The sequence below is a fragment of the Fulmarus glacialis genome, unplaced genomic scaffold, assembly GCF_000690835.1.
Source record: "Fulmarus glacialis isolate BGI_N327 unplaced genomic scaffold, ASM69083v1 scaffold34264, whole genome shotgun sequence".
Classification (NCBI taxonomy): domain Eukaryota; kingdom Metazoa; phylum Chordata; class Aves; order Procellariiformes; family Procellariidae; genus Fulmarus; species Fulmarus glacialis.
Genome location: NW_009206817.1, coordinates 40,372 through 55,550, shown reverse-complemented (window position 1 = coordinate 55,550; position 15,179 = coordinate 40,372). Strand labels below are relative to the sequence as shown.

General features: G+C 41.1%; 1 protein-coding gene across 1 annotated transcript in view; it reads left to right on the top strand.

The window, feature by feature from the left end:
- Window positions 1–15,179, top strand: part of ARNT2 (aryl-hydrocarbon receptor nuclear translocator 2) — a gene marked incomplete at its 3' end in the record, with an annotated part of 62,109 nt that overhangs the window by 9,185 nt on the left and 37,745 nt on the right. Inside the window, exons 3-5 of the mRNA XM_009575885.1 lie at window positions 363–407; window positions 3,062–3,275; window positions 5,442–5,655. Of these exons, the coding sequence (XP_009574180.1) occupies window positions 363–407; window positions 3,062–3,275; window positions 5,442–5,655 (473 nt within the window). The remainder of the gene's footprint in view (window positions 1–362; window positions 408–3,061; window positions 3,276–5,441; window positions 5,656–15,179) is intronic.

Genomic DNA, 15,179 nt, shown 5'->3' with positions numbered 1-15,179 from the left:
TTCCCTTCCAACACAGCAATAAGTATTTCATGGGCTGCTGTCGATAGAAGCTCAGTGGTGTTTTCTGTAATGGTGCTGGTTGTTAAGTTTCCCAAGCAATGAGTGTATGTCAAAGTGTTTGCATAAATCCACTGAAATGTGTCTCCAACTTTTTTAAATATACAAATTAAGCTTTTGAATCGGCATGGCTTGGAAGTTTCGTCAGACTCTACGTTTTCTTCGCTTTATTGTTCTCATGCCCTCATTTTTCTTGCTGTTATTTGTAATAGTTTGCAGTTGTGAACCTCTTTGCTTTCTGCTGTGTGTTGACTATCATGCAATGCATAACCCTTGTGAATTTACTTACTATCTTTTGTTTCTAGGTATGATGGTGATCAAATCTCTGGTGATAAGGAAAAGTTTGCAAGGTAGGCGTGTTCTGTAGAGCTCTTCTGCTGAGAGAAAAGAGGGGGATGGTCGTGTCCAAAAAACCTCAGTACGTGTGCCTTAGCTTAGAGAGCTGGTTATTTTGTTTCTAGGTGGGACGATGATCAAAGTACTGCTGACACAGAAAGGATGGCCAGGTAGGAAAAAGGAAAATCAAATACGGTTTGCCCCCATTTTTATTTTATATGATGCCTTTCTGACTGATCAAAAGTCAGGAGGGTTGGCTGATCCAAAAATGCTTGAAATCAGAAATACGAACCTTGTGGTACGGACCTACGTGGGTTTGGATCAGCTCCTGCAGTTTCCCAAAATTTAACGTCCCTCCAAAATTTCCATATAAAAACATTAGAAATGACAGAATTGGGACATCATTCTGTATACGTTTATGAATGCCAGGGTTCCTAGGGCAGACACTTTCGGAAGAGGAGGATAGCTCCTCTTTTAAGGGTTTAAATATGAACTAGTTTCAGGAAAGTTTCAGGCTTTTGTGTGCTTGAACGTTTTCATTGCCAATTGATTAACATACTATTACTTTTTAGCTTTTATGATCATAAATGAAATGGACTGTTGGATATTCTCCTTCGTCTCAGAAAATTTTGCAATCTCTGTTTACTCTTTATAGTGTTTGTTTTTAATGTTCAGAAGTATTAAAATACTTTAGTGGCAGACAACGGAATATGTATTTATAAATGTAAAATATATGTTGGGATATATGTGATCTTTGTCTCTCTCTCTTTTCTTGATCACCATTTCTCTGAAAATGCTGAACTTAGAGCAAGCTTTCATCATGTAAAACCACATTTTCCTTCCCCTTGTCCATGTTTATCTGCATGTATATGCTGACATGTACACACGTGTGCTCTTATGTACGTGTGCACTATCACACAAGCTGTTCTGCTTGTGTGTGTGTATATGGTCCAACTCCGAAGGCACTGTAATCTCCCGCATCTGTGTAGACCCGCACAAAGGCTGTTTATCAGCCATTTGAAATGGAAAGGTTCACTATTAAGGTGTAATAGATAGGTAAGTAGATAGTGACCTTAACCAAGGGACTGTGTAATTTACTGAACCACCATGGGCTATCATTGCAGGGACCTATAGCTGGATTTCTTCAGTATCGCTATAGTAAGCATAGGCATCAGTAGGAATAATAACTGTGCGTGTAGCCCTAACAAGTGATGTTTCTGGAGACAGTGCCTCATGCATATAACACCTATATGTGCAGGGGCAGGAAACACATTGTAAAGCAGGGCAAGCCCATGCATTCCTCTGTTTCAGGAAGCAGCATACTACAACTCGGATTCTTTCCTGCATTTTAAGAAAAGGCTCCATTCTTAAAAGTAGCCAAAAAGCGTGCCAAGCCTAGCTTCTACTTTCGTGATCAGTCTTCGTAACAGTCAGCTCCAAAGAATGTTGCAGTTTCTTTTAATGTTGTGTTATCGTGACGGTCAGTGCTGGTGGACTCTCCCAAGTGATCACCTTTCACATCTTGTTGGATCAGCCAGCGATCCCACAAGAAAGTGCCATGCACGGCTCATTGAAATCAGTGGAAGATGCTGCTTTGACATCTGAAGCATCATGTACCTGTTGTGTACTTGTATTTAGCTGCCACCTGACAGGTACAGTATGGGGAAAAATAAGTGCTAGGCACTGAAGTATTCTAGGTCCATTTGGACCATCTCAGATGTATATATTGGTGTAATTCCTTAACAGTGATCAGGCAATGGTGATTTACGGTATGGGAAAATTGAACTCCCAGATCTTCAGTTCTGAAAGATTTTGGTGACTGTCCATTTTGAGAATTCTCAAATTTGACTCACCGTCTCAGTCATTTGTTTGCTATAAAGGATGAGAACATTGGAGCTTAGCCCAAAGTGGGGCAGCATCAAGTACTTTCCTTGTTATTTCCCTGCTGTTCTAGGTTGTTCTCAAACATAAATTCGGATCTATGTCTGACAAGCCAGATGTTTACTTGCTGTCTTTCATACTCATTTTATTTATTTACTGGGTTTTTTTTGTATGTACTGTTATACCATATATGGTCCCAGTCCTGCAGTCTGATCCTGTAGGCATGTAATGTCTCCCTGCAGGGATGCGGAACGTTCCACGCAGCATTGTAGGACTGGAGATCTGTATTGTTATTGAGTGGGTTTTTCTGTAAGTGAGCACTGACACTTACTGCTGACCTGATCCAGCTATTAGTGAGAGGTTTCCTCTAAAAGAGACCTTTTATAAGCAGATCCAACACCTTGAGCAAAGACTGGAAGCTGTGAGATGCATCACAGCAAATTTGGGAGTTTGGCTGGAGTTGTCAGTTCGTCGCCTCTTTCTACTTCATTTTTTATCCTTAAACCAAAGGAGATTAATCTGGTTGAGAGATTAAGGCCAGAAGCCAGTAGCTAGAAATATGGGTTCTTTTCACAGCTATGGGCGAATCGTATTTATCCTTCTGTGGCCTGGATTTTCTGTCTATAAACTGAGGGATAATAGTGCTTAGCTTTGTAAAGCACTTTGCTCTCCTGGGGTGAAAACAGCAAAACAAGTGCCAAGTATTAGGATTTGTTACCTCCGATTGAAATACTTACACTGATCTTGTCTGCTTTTCTGTTGGTTTGGTGTTTCTTTAAATGTTCAGGGAGAATCATAGTGAAATTGAGAGACGCAGGAGAAATAAGATGACACAGTACATCACCGAACTGTCTGATATGGTACCCACTTGTAGCGCGTTGGCTCGTAAGCCTGACAAGCTGACAATTCTTCGGATGGCTGTTTCACACATGAAATCAATGAGGGGCACTGGAAACAAATCTACTGATGGAGCTTACAAGCCTTCGTTTCTTACAGAACAGGTAGATTTTTCGCAAGTATCTGTTTTCTCTGGTTTGTGGTCTTAAAAGATGTGAGGAAATGCTGAGAGGAGTGGAGTCTCAGCTTGATCCTTCACTAATGTGTAGTGACTGGTACAAGCTACATATCCAAGATGTGAATACAGACAATTTTTTGTGACTGTTTGGGCTTCATCTTAACTATATGACAAATCTTTCTCTCTGAAGCAGCAAAATGGGCGTTCTTATTGAGGTCTGTCTATCTGAAAAGCAAGTCACTTGCTGTCTCTCATCACTAGAAAGGAATTTTCACCTCCAGAACTGGGTTCTTCCATCCTAACAAAGATTCTCTAAAATAGGTAAAAATTAATCTGGAAAGACCTGCCTCTCCCTCCTAGGTTTAGAGGAAGGTTAAAACATTGTTTAGGCTCAATGCCTATGTTCCCGGCAGCTGAACTGGGCAGAGATGAATCCCATCTGTACTGGCTGAGGTATTTCTTTGGTTACATTTCTCATGGAAGAAGGAAGATGCACCCCATGCTCGAAGGAAAACTGTGTTTAACTGAGCGCACTGGAAATTCCTACCACCTTCATTGTTTTTGAAGTCCTATGGGTGTAATGTGCATTTTTGTGGTCTGAACGATTTAAGCACTTACACATGTAAGTTATGTCTAGAGGCAATACTTCTTTTTATTAGAGAAACAGCAGCTGCTGCTGACCCCTCCTGTTCATATCTCTATTTATTCTGGCTTTCCTGAAGTGTGTTTCTGGAGGGACTGTGCCATTCAGCTGGTTGTTGGTAGGGGACCCTAGTCACTTCTCATTGCAACTTTTTCGTTTTTATTGCACTTTGCTGAATGATAGGGTTTATCTTCATCTTTGTTAACAGTGTATGCAAAACAAGTCTCATTATCCTCTGTATAGTGCAGCCAGCTATGCAGTGAAGTTTTTTATTTAGTAAGGTTCAGAATTGATGTGCTTTCTCTACAATAAAGGGGCAGAAGTTGATGGTCTGTTAAGTGTTTCTTGAGATGAGTTATCCATTTCTTTAGCAGAATTTACCAGATTGTGATCCTCACCTTATCAGCTAATATCTGCCACTTGCTGTGCTGAGCTGTCTAACCTGGTATGGACTCAGATTGTCCAAAGCTCTCTGTCTGAGTTCCAGCTGCAGTACCTTAACAAGCTCTGGTGGTCACTGGAGCCACCAAGCCAAGGCTGATCGAGCTTGTTTCCCAGGAATTGGAGCGGTAGTTGTCATCCTTTCCCGTGAGAGGTTTTCAAGCTCTGTTAAGCAAAGGTAGCGTTTCTGTGTGATGCATGCAAACAGCTGTTTGCATGTGCGGTTCAAAGTACTGGGTGTCTAGACCCAGTGTCTGGAAGTAAGGGACAGAAATACCTTGCTTTAAAGGCCTTCGGTCCCCCTTCCAGTCCCCAGGTGGGGTCAGGGCTCTGGGTGCTGTATCTCAGGTGGATGTGTGGGTGTCTCAGGACAGAAGTACCCAGGATGATGAGCAGGGGACTTCTTGTAAAGAAAAGGCCGAAAACGGGTGTTCCAGACCCTTTGGATCTCTGAGGCTTCATATTCACAGGCTGGAAGAAGAAAGCAAGAAGTGATACAACCTTCTTGTGTAGTGGCGTGGGCCCCCTAATGGGAGGGGATTCCTGTCCTTGTTCCCATTATACTTTCTGCCTTTTATCCAGTGACTGTTTAATTTACAAACAGAGCTCATGCTGAGGGGGGGGAAAAAAACCCCACCAAACCAAAAAACCAAAGACTTGTTGGTTTCTCTCCAGTTAAATTATTCAGGATGTTTAATTAAGGGATGAGTTTGCCATATGAGTTATAGCTGTTCATTTCTTCTGTTTGTACTCTTAAATAACTTTTTTTTTCATGTTAGATGCCTATCACACAATGTGCAGTGAGTTTTAGTTACTTAATTTTCCTAAAGTGCACTGAGATCACCAGATGAAAGGCAATAAAGGAAAACAGTGCTGTTTGTTGTTAAGATCAGCAATTTATGGCTTGCTGCAAGTTTGGTTGTGTTGTATCAATACTACAGTGAAAATTTCTGCCTAGGTTGTGATCAGCTACTAAGATCGCAAGAAAACAATATTGTTTGGCAGTGACAGATGTGTTATTTAATTCCCTTTTCTGCTGGCATTCTAATAAAATCCTTTCTTTGGAAGGAACTGAAACATCTTATCCTGGAGGCTGCAGATGGGTTCCTGTTTGTAGTTGCAGCTGAGACAGGAAGAGTGATCTACGTATCAGATTCTGTGACTCCTGTGCTGAACCAGCCACAGTCTGAATGGTTTGGCAGCACTTTGTACGAACAGGTTCATCCAGACGACGTGGAAAAGCTGCGAGAGCAACTATGTACATCCGAAAACTCTATGACAGGTCAGATATATCTGATGTATGGTTCTGTGTGTTACGGATCCCTGCAGAGTTTTTCTGACATTCAAAATGCCTGGTTTACAAATCTGGTAAAAATGAAATTCAACAAGATTAAACTGCCTTTTTCTTGCAGACAGTGCAGTAATATAAATCTTCTTTTGCATGACTACATTTTGCTTTCTATTTGTTTGACTTCAGTCAAACCACCTTCACGTAGCTTTGCATTCAAACTTCTGGCTTGGGTAGATTTGGAATCTGGATTGTTTTTGGGCTTGGTCTGGAAATCTAGATTGTTTTCCTTTCGTCCTCAATGAACTTGTGACTTCTTTACAAATATGTGTTTCTTTAGGGCAGTGTTTATTTTGAAGGCAAAAATCGTACTGTAGACTTTTCCATTTTCATAAAAATTCCTTGCGGTTTGCTAACGGGAATCCTGGGGAAAAAAATCCAGCGTTTGGCAGCTGAAAATCTAGTGGATTTTAAACAGGAGACTTGCACCCGTAACAGTGGTGTAAGTTAGCTCTAAGTTGAATACCTATCAGTTTGCACATAAAACTAAACCGTATTCATATCGTCAGTATAACTCTGGCTTTTACAGTTATTCATGCTCAAGACTGCCAGTAGGAAACTACCCTTGTCTTTAGTAGGATACGTGTATGTTAGAGCTATGAGAATTAACTAAATCCTATTTTAACTCAAACTTGGAAAGGAGGAAACCCAACTTCTCTTTTTATTCTTCCACATAGTATGTTTATAGCTAAAGGAGCAAAGCTAGGGGAAAATATTTATAACAAAATCCTGATCCATGCAAAAGTCGCATAATTTCTCCTTGCTTTAATAATTCAGAATTCTGACCTGGTTTGCTGGAAGTTTTGTTGTGTTTCATAACTCCAAGGACAGTGATCCAGTTTTGAGTGAACCTGCACACTGTTTACAGCTTCCATGTCAAAACAGTGCCAAATTCATGATTTCCTGTGGTTTGAATGTGATGTGGTTTTGGCAGAGCTTTCCTGTATTCAAATTGGAAACTCAAAGCAAAATTCTGTGGTGAAAATCCAGATGGATCGAAACCAAGTGAACAGTTAGAGGAACCTGTGCAGAGCAAAACAGCTGAGTACCATACCACGAGACTTGCAAAAGAGCACAACCTCTGTTTTTATTATGTAGCATGTAATACATTTTAACGTACATACCATCTTCCTCCAAGAAGCAATTACTCCAGAGCCTTAGTGAACAGTCATGTTTCGACTTCCAAAAGTGCTCAGTTATGGGGCTTAACCTGCTCAAACTAGAGCAGGACTAGACAAACGCAGAGCACTTCTGAAAACCAACTCTGTATTTTTTCCAGTTTTAACTATGTGCTTTCTGTAGCCAGTGGAAATAGAAGTTCAAATAATAGTATTTATAGGGCTAAATCTTTTCCCTGCCTGAGTGTTTTGGAGTTGTCAGATTGACACAGAAGGCTCGTAAATCTGCTGTACATGGACAGCTGAACATTTCCCAGTGTGAGGAAAGCATCAGCCTGTTTAGAGCCGGGGTAGCTTGCTCTCTTTAAGGTGCACTCTTTAAGGTGCAGAGGCAGGCTGGATGTAGAAGGGTGCTTTTTAGGGACTGGCGAGTGCGTATGTAGTTAAAACTGTTCCAAGCAAGTGCAAGTAAGAACAGTGCATAATTGGTCCTAACTATATGGGGCACATTGTGCGAGTTTTCTTTTACAAAGGTATTGTGGTTACATGTACAGTGCAATTTTTTTGGCTGGCTGAACATCTCACAAGCCGTAAACACAATCATCAGTCTGCTTCTGAATCAAGCATAGACATATAGTTGTATGTACATCATCTCTCATAAGATCATCATAGAACAGATTTTTAAGGTGTCTGCTGCATTTTTCTAGTTTTTTAATAGAATTAGTGTAAAGCAAGTGACATCATAATATAGTCCTGCTTTTTGAGTAGTTGAGTTTTAAAGATGTGACTGGTGAAGTACATTTCGTTAGTATACTAGTAGTTTTGTCAGTCTGAGGAGCATATAGATAAACAGAAAGCTCTAGATTTGTTATATTAAACTTGTATTTCCTTGACCTTGTAAGGCACCATTAAATAAGAGAAGCAGTCTTGTATAAGGACCATCAGTCCAGCATCAATTTGCTTATAAACAGCATGCAGCAGGACTTCAGCAGCATCACTCTCGCTCATTTGACATACCTTTCTGGGAGCAAGGTGATTCTAGAATCTGTTCAACCAGTTACACTTTCCTTCCTGTAACGCAAGCCATATTGAGAGTAGCAGCTTTGTAACAGGTAGGGACGAAATGAAATATTGCGGTGAACAGAAATGGGTGCCTTAATGACATTTTAAAAGAAGTCAAGTAGGCAAATGCACTTCCTTTAAGTCAGTGTTTATCAAACCATTTGGGCAGCACCCAGGTGTCTCTTGGCTTTCCAAAGTTTTGTTTCATGCAGAACAAAGGGCAATGCAGAGCTTGAAAGAGATGCAAACTGCAAGCCAGCCAGCTGCGTTTGACTTTTTTCCTGTTTAAAGTAAAGTTCACCGCACGCGGCAGGAAAATCCTCATCTTTTAGTGACCTCTGGCTGTTGAGCACAGGATCTGCTTAGGGAAAAGAAGAGATTTGAAGGTGAAAGTGTAACGAAATATTACGATTTTTAATTTTGCTCTCTTTCTCATCTTCTCAGGGTCCCTTTTCTCAACCCTTTAACCTCCTCCTTTAGCCCTTGAACTGGGGAAGCAATGACAGCATCTTGACAAAGGAGAAACTTCACTTGCCTTGCATCAGATCAGAGCAATGTCCTTTCATTGTATTTGTTTGTCCTCTTACAAGCACTGATCATTACCACTGCGTTGCTGGGGTTTTCCCAGCACCTCTTAGCAATCCTGCTACCCAGAGAAGCTGCTCTGGACCCTGAGGACTTGGGAGGCTGCCACTGCCAAAGGGAAGCGACAGAGAACAAGTCGGTGGAGAAAGCAGGCTCCCTCTCACATTTCTGCCCCCAGGAATAAGACTCGGACTGAGGCTGTGGTTGCGTGAGTGTTTCTTTGGCAGTCACACCAGCTTATGCAATCCTCACCTCATCTCACCCTCTCCTTCTCTGGCATTTATGTGGTACTACAATGAGTCACCTCAAGGGGGCTGAGCCAGCCGAAGGCTAAGCTAAGCAAAAAAACCTTGGTTTTGGTAGAGACAGTTCTTTGGCCCACCTTATCATAGGGTTGCTTGAACTCCAAGGAGAAGCGGGGAGTGAATAGTTAAGAGTAAGGAGAGGACAGGACTTCAGGAGCAGTAAAAGCATATGCCAAATTGAAGTGGCTGTTTAAGTATGACCTAAACCACGTAGTGTGTTTGGGGAGTTAATTGCTTGCTCTATTTTTAACTCTCAGGATATGGGGAAGGATGGATAGTTTCTATTCCATTTTATATCCTTGGAGATTTTATTCCCTGGAAATGGAACAATTGTCTGCTTGTTTATTGTACATTAATTGCTAACACATTGTAGCAACAGGAAAGCTGAACTGTGAAGTATATGTACGGTTTGAAATGCTCTAGAAAAGACAGCAGCTGAGACTTGATGATAGCAACAAATAGTGCTCCCAAGAAGTCTTTACATGCGTCATGGGCATGATTAATCAGAATGGGGCAGATATCCAGAGTAATAATTTATTTTCCCTCTTTGTTCTTGGAAATCTGCAGAAGGGAAAACAAATCACTTCAAATATGGATGAAGATAAGATCCCACAGTAGGATCCATTAGCAAAGACCTCTTTGCTCATAGGATGCACTGGTGAAACTTCATGGATGTTGGGGTTCAGATGCAGGTTCAGGGTTGGAAGTTGTGAAGGAATGACTAACATACAGCATGGTGGAATCCTAATGCAAGCGAGAGCCTCTAAACAGCTGCAGACAACAAATCTCTGATGGCACAGACAACAGACAGAACTTATCTAAGTGCAAAGAAAAACAGCTTTTGAAGAATACTTTTGCTACGTTTACTCTCCAAAAAAAGACTGAGCAAGTATTGTAGTAGACTGTCCTTCCGTTAAAATATAGTGTTCCAGAACACTTTGCCAGACTGATTTCTACCAGCCTAATTCTCTGTAAGCAGTTCATGAAAGAGTAGAATGAGGAATATAGGTACCTCTGTATGGTTGCCTGGAAATACTCCAAGTGATTCCATGATGTGTCTGAGATATGCTTGTCAAGGCTGTGAGGTCCCTGTTCCTGCAGCCAGCATCTCCAGTGGTGCAAATGGGAAACACCCAAGTTTATTATATTCAATTCTGAGCTCCAAGCAGCACAGCACGTAGTAATCTAGCTATAACCTCTTCCTTCAGCCTCACTCTCTATAGCTAAGGCGAGGCAGGGAGCAGCATATGTAATCCCATCTGTGGCACAAAGCCTCCTCAGGCTGTTCAGATTCAGAAGGAGTCCTTCCAAACTGTTTTAGCTGAGCAGTTAAGGGGCGCTGAAATTGCGGACCTGTGACTGCAAGAAAATGATGAGAACCAGAACCTCTATAGCTTTCATTTTCAAGTGATTTTAAAATGACTAAGTCAATTTACTTGCTAGCTGAAAAAGAGTAATTGAGGTTACTTCTGGACAGAACTTGTATGCCAAGTTTGATCTTGGCATGATATTTTATTGCAAAATTTTATAAGTACAAAAAAGTAGAACTTTATGGTGGAAATGGTGACTGACCACAGCAAAAGTTGAGTGATAGGTATGTTTTTAGAAGAAAAGACCATTGTGTGACAATTCACTGCGGTTCATTAATATTATGGAAACATCACTCCATGTTACACAAGCAGAGATTTGGATTGGGGAACCTGTCTCGCGCAACCTTCAAATAATGTGTTGTCTTGCAATGATGGTTTCAGCATATGCAGTTTTCTGTCCAACCACAAAGCTTTCTGTTACCAAGCACAGTTTGTAGACACAGCCACAAAATCCAGATGCTGTAGATAGAGCCAAATTGTCTGTAAAAATGAGAAAAATAGTGTTAAACTCAAAAGAGGGCAGTGCCAGAGACCAGCGGAGAAGCAAAGTAAAGCTTTCCAGAGCACTGAACAGATGGGAAGTACTCAACAAACAGTAAATAACCATGTGAAAGAGAAGATTAGGAATAACTTCTCTCTACAACAAACACTCTTCCTGAAAATCAGCGCAGGATTTTTTATGCTGTGAGCTGTCTTATACTCCCATGTCAATTTTCCAACTCTGATTTCTGCATGATCTTTCTGAGAAGAAAGGGAGTTCTTCTCATACACACAGCCAGCCAGTGAATGCAAGTGTGGCTCTTATTCATGATCACTGTTTTGAACTCTGACTTCAATGAATGACTTAGGAAACACTCCAGCTGATACAGAGAAGAGCTGGGTGAGACTCCTGTTTGGCTTCCTGTGCAAAATTCTCCGAAGAAATTCAAAGACTAACTTGAGGCATGACCAGAAACTCAGCCCTGGCAAATATAATTCTGTTATGCCTTAAATGTCATCATCAGTAACAGTAAAACTCATGTCTAATGAAAAAGTAATATATTATCAAAACACTTAATTAATGAGATGACTTCTGCACTGTATTAGCAAACCAGAGAGCTTCTCCTCATTCAGTTGAAAATTTGATCAGCCTATTTATTAAAAGAAGAAAAAAGATTTAAAAGTCTATTTTAGGTATTGGTGCCAAAAATTTTATACCAAAAATGTATTGTCTGATGCTCTTTCTTCCCTGTGTTTTTTGTAGAAATTAAGATACTTGCCAAAGATGGATGCTTTTCTATCCAGAGCTCTTACGTCTCTTTGGGGGGGGGGGGGCGGGGGGAACCAAACCCAAAACAACAAAAAACCCCTTTTGTTCAGAGAAGCATGTCCTTGCTGAGACAGTCACCAAAACAAGGAGCTGTAGTAAAGCTCCTTTGGGACTTTATTCTCTAGCCTTTGGTTCTGAAGAGCACATTTATCAGAGGTTTGTGCATCGGAAAGGTACTCTGCTTGTAAAGGGCTGTTTCAACTGACAGCACTTGATTTCTTTATTTTTTTTTTACTTCTGTCTGTGAACTCTTAAGTACATGAACCCTAAAGAACCATCTGTCTCTGAAACATGCCCAGCCCAGCAGCTTAGGAAGTCAGAGTACAGAGAATTAAAACCAGATCTCAGTATTTTAGATTTTAACATCTTAGCACAGGATGACTGACCTAGTAAGACTCTTAGCCTCTGGGCAGGTAGGGAATGAGTTGTATAATTTTTTGTTTATAGAGAGAGTTAATAGCTACTTGTGCTTTTTATCCCAGGATAAAACAGTGGTTCATCATCAGCTGTTTTCATTGAATGTCCATGAAACATAACTACCTGTAGGGTGAAGTCAAGCAGTCATTCAGTAAACAACATAGAGCAAAGCAGGCAGGATGGGGAGGAGAGAAAGTTTCCATGTATGTGATATGAGATGTCCTGAAATCTTTTCTGTCTCTGCAGGACTGTCTGAAACTTGACTCAATATTTTATGGGATTTTCTACCCACCCCCACACACATACCCACCCCCCTCCCCACTTTATTCCTTAGAAGGGTGGAGGCTGGAGACAGTTGTGCCAGGATTACTGCACCTGCAATGGAAGGGAACAGAGAGATTTTTGAAAATAGAAGCTTCAACACTGCGGTTGTCCCATCTTTTTCAGGACATGAATTCTTGAAACATACTGCCATGTATAGAATATATACGAGTGATTTATGTGCACAGAGTATTTCAGGTTTCAGTCTGGTTTTACTGTAGAAAAAGCCAATTTTGGCAAGGCATCTTTTCCTATTTTAAGTGTGTAATCTTGGCAGAGATTTGGCTCATTGCTGACAACTACCAAATCACCATGTGATACCTGTTTTTCAGCAAAGTTATGTGGTCCCACCGGCATTGCGGAGAGTGAAGAGGATGTTTCAGTTGTAAGACTTTCCATACACACCAGCCCATTGCCGTGCCATTGTTCCAAAGCCCCACATATTTGTGGACTCTTTGTTCTCATAGCAGGAAGGTCACAGTGCCAGCCAGAGATGGCCTTTGAACTTGGGCAGTGCCAAGCATAGGAATTTGTGATTTTTCAGCTTTAGTCTGTTCAGCTGGCAGGTTTTTTACATGTAGGATGGAGGAAATGAATGTTCTGCTTCCCCCATCCCCATCCTGTTTACAAGCAAGTGAATTAGTGTAGTAGATGGTTAGGAGCAGGAAACAAGGAAGCTGCGCCTGTATGGCATCTATATCTTGGCTGTCCCACTTAGTGTGTGCTTAGAAGTGATACTCAAAGCCTCCATGTCTTCAGCTTCTCTTCTGTCGTCGTTTAGTTTGATCAAGCACAGTTTGCCAACTCTATGCGACAAAATAAAAAAAATCTTAGTGGGTGAGTGACGGCCATCCAAGTCTGTGAATGTGCTGGGCTCCAGAAGGCAGAAAAGGAAATTTTTAAATATTCTGTGCATTAAATTACACATATGGGACTTGAATGTTTCCTTTGCAAGTGGATTGCCCTGTTTTTCAGTTGAAGTGAATGACACAAGTCCTTCATTCAGTTGTGGCTGTGTGACCAGTGACTGTGGTCCCATGATCTTACAAGGGTAACACAGAGAGTGGAATTTGGCTTTTTGTGTTGTTTATGTGAGAAAGAGCACTTTACGGCCTTAGAGAGCCATTCCTGCCCTTTGACACACTGGACAATACCACAGAAATAAGAAAAACCTGCTCTCAAAAAATAGGTACTTTCAAATGATCGTATTTTAAACGTATGGTACATTTAATCTTTCTAACTCATTCCAAGAGAATTTTGTTTTGCTTTGGTCTCTAGGGCTGTTTCTGGGAGAAAAAACATCCCAAATATTGGGAGAAGCCAGCTATGTATAAAACAGTTCATAAAGCAACTCCTACACACACACAGTGCCCCAGTGGTCTCCCTGCTGCTGAGACGCTCTGTTTGGGTGGATAGTACTGGAAGGAAAACTAGTGATAATAAGTTGTATTTTTTTAAATTACTTTGGTAATTATAATGGTGGTTTAAAGAGGTCAGTACATGTTTTTACCAAAATAAGGAAGCAGCTTTAGCCTAGTACTCTGAGACAGCCTTACTACAGCTGATTAGCATTAAGGAATGCTTTTAGGGTGGATTTTCAGGTGTTTGGGCATGCATGTGCAAGTGGGTTTTGTGGTTGTTATTTCTCTTCAATCTTCACCATGAGTTTCTCACTTGGAAACTGCCGTGTACTTAGGTCTGTTATCACAGATGTTTGACTGGATCATTTTCAGTTGCTGGGTTCAACGTTCAATATTTATTCAACCTGCTCTGTTTTGTTAAACATGATGAAATATATGGAGTTAGTTGATTTTTTCCCCCCCTTTTGAAAAATACTAGTGTTTCACAAATACCTAACCAACTTCTTTGGTTAACATACTGCCAATAAAGCAGTCCAAGCGTGCCTCTCGGAACCTTTTGGCGCTGGCCCTGCTTGCAACCTTTGGTAAATCTCTGATGCTTCGCTGCTTCGATAGGAACTCCACAGATGCTGGGAGGGTGCAGTATTACCCTTAACATCTGCCCTGTGGAGAACTAGCTTTTCTTTTAGCCTGATTTGAATGTTGTGTTGTCTCAATGAAGTTAATGCAATGTGCTAAAATATTTTATTATTACATGATGAGTTGTAGCAACAGACTAGGGAGGCAGAGGGAGGAGTGGTGCCTTGGAGTGACAGTAGTCCACCCCAAGTGTCCACTTGCTTGAAAAGGGAAATAACTGGCTTACCCCATGCTGCTGTCATCTCTCTCTCCTTAGCTGAAGCTCTCCTATTTCATAATACTGGGACTTCAGACGCAGGACTTCCATGGTCTTTGTCCCTTCCCTGGCCTCCCACCAGCTTGCTGCGACCACGGTACCCACTTGCTCCTCACTGGTATCCTGCATAGAGCTGCGTGGAGGGAAATGCCTCCCATACAGCAGCACATAACCAGAGTGGTGAACATGGCCCACTGTCAGTTTTCTGTGGTTTGATCTATTGTATTGTAGTGCCTTAGATCTGAACATACGTCATCAGACATTCTTCTATTTTCATAGTATGGAGACTTTTGCATGTAATTTGTAAGTGTTTTGAGTCTTCAAAAAGAGAATTAAAACCTGTAATGATGTTTTGCCCCACATACCTTCTTTTAATTGAACTAGAAGAGTAGCCTATAAAAACAACCAGACAGCATCCTTGGGCCTTTTGTTCTCCTCCCTCTGTCTCTCTCTCCCTCCTCTTGTGTTTAAATTTAATTCTGTCCCCAGCAAAATATCTCACAAAGTCATCTTGCAATCATTATTTATTTCCTTTAATGGACTATTCCGTGGTGTGTCACCAGCTCATGTGGAACAGACCACAGCCAAATTTCAGAACCAGATGATACTAGTATTTACTAATAAAGCTTTTATCCCAGTTATCTGAGTTTGATAATGAAGTACAAGTAATACAGAATGCCAGGAGCTGAGTCTTTTTTGGCAGTAATGTTTTTTA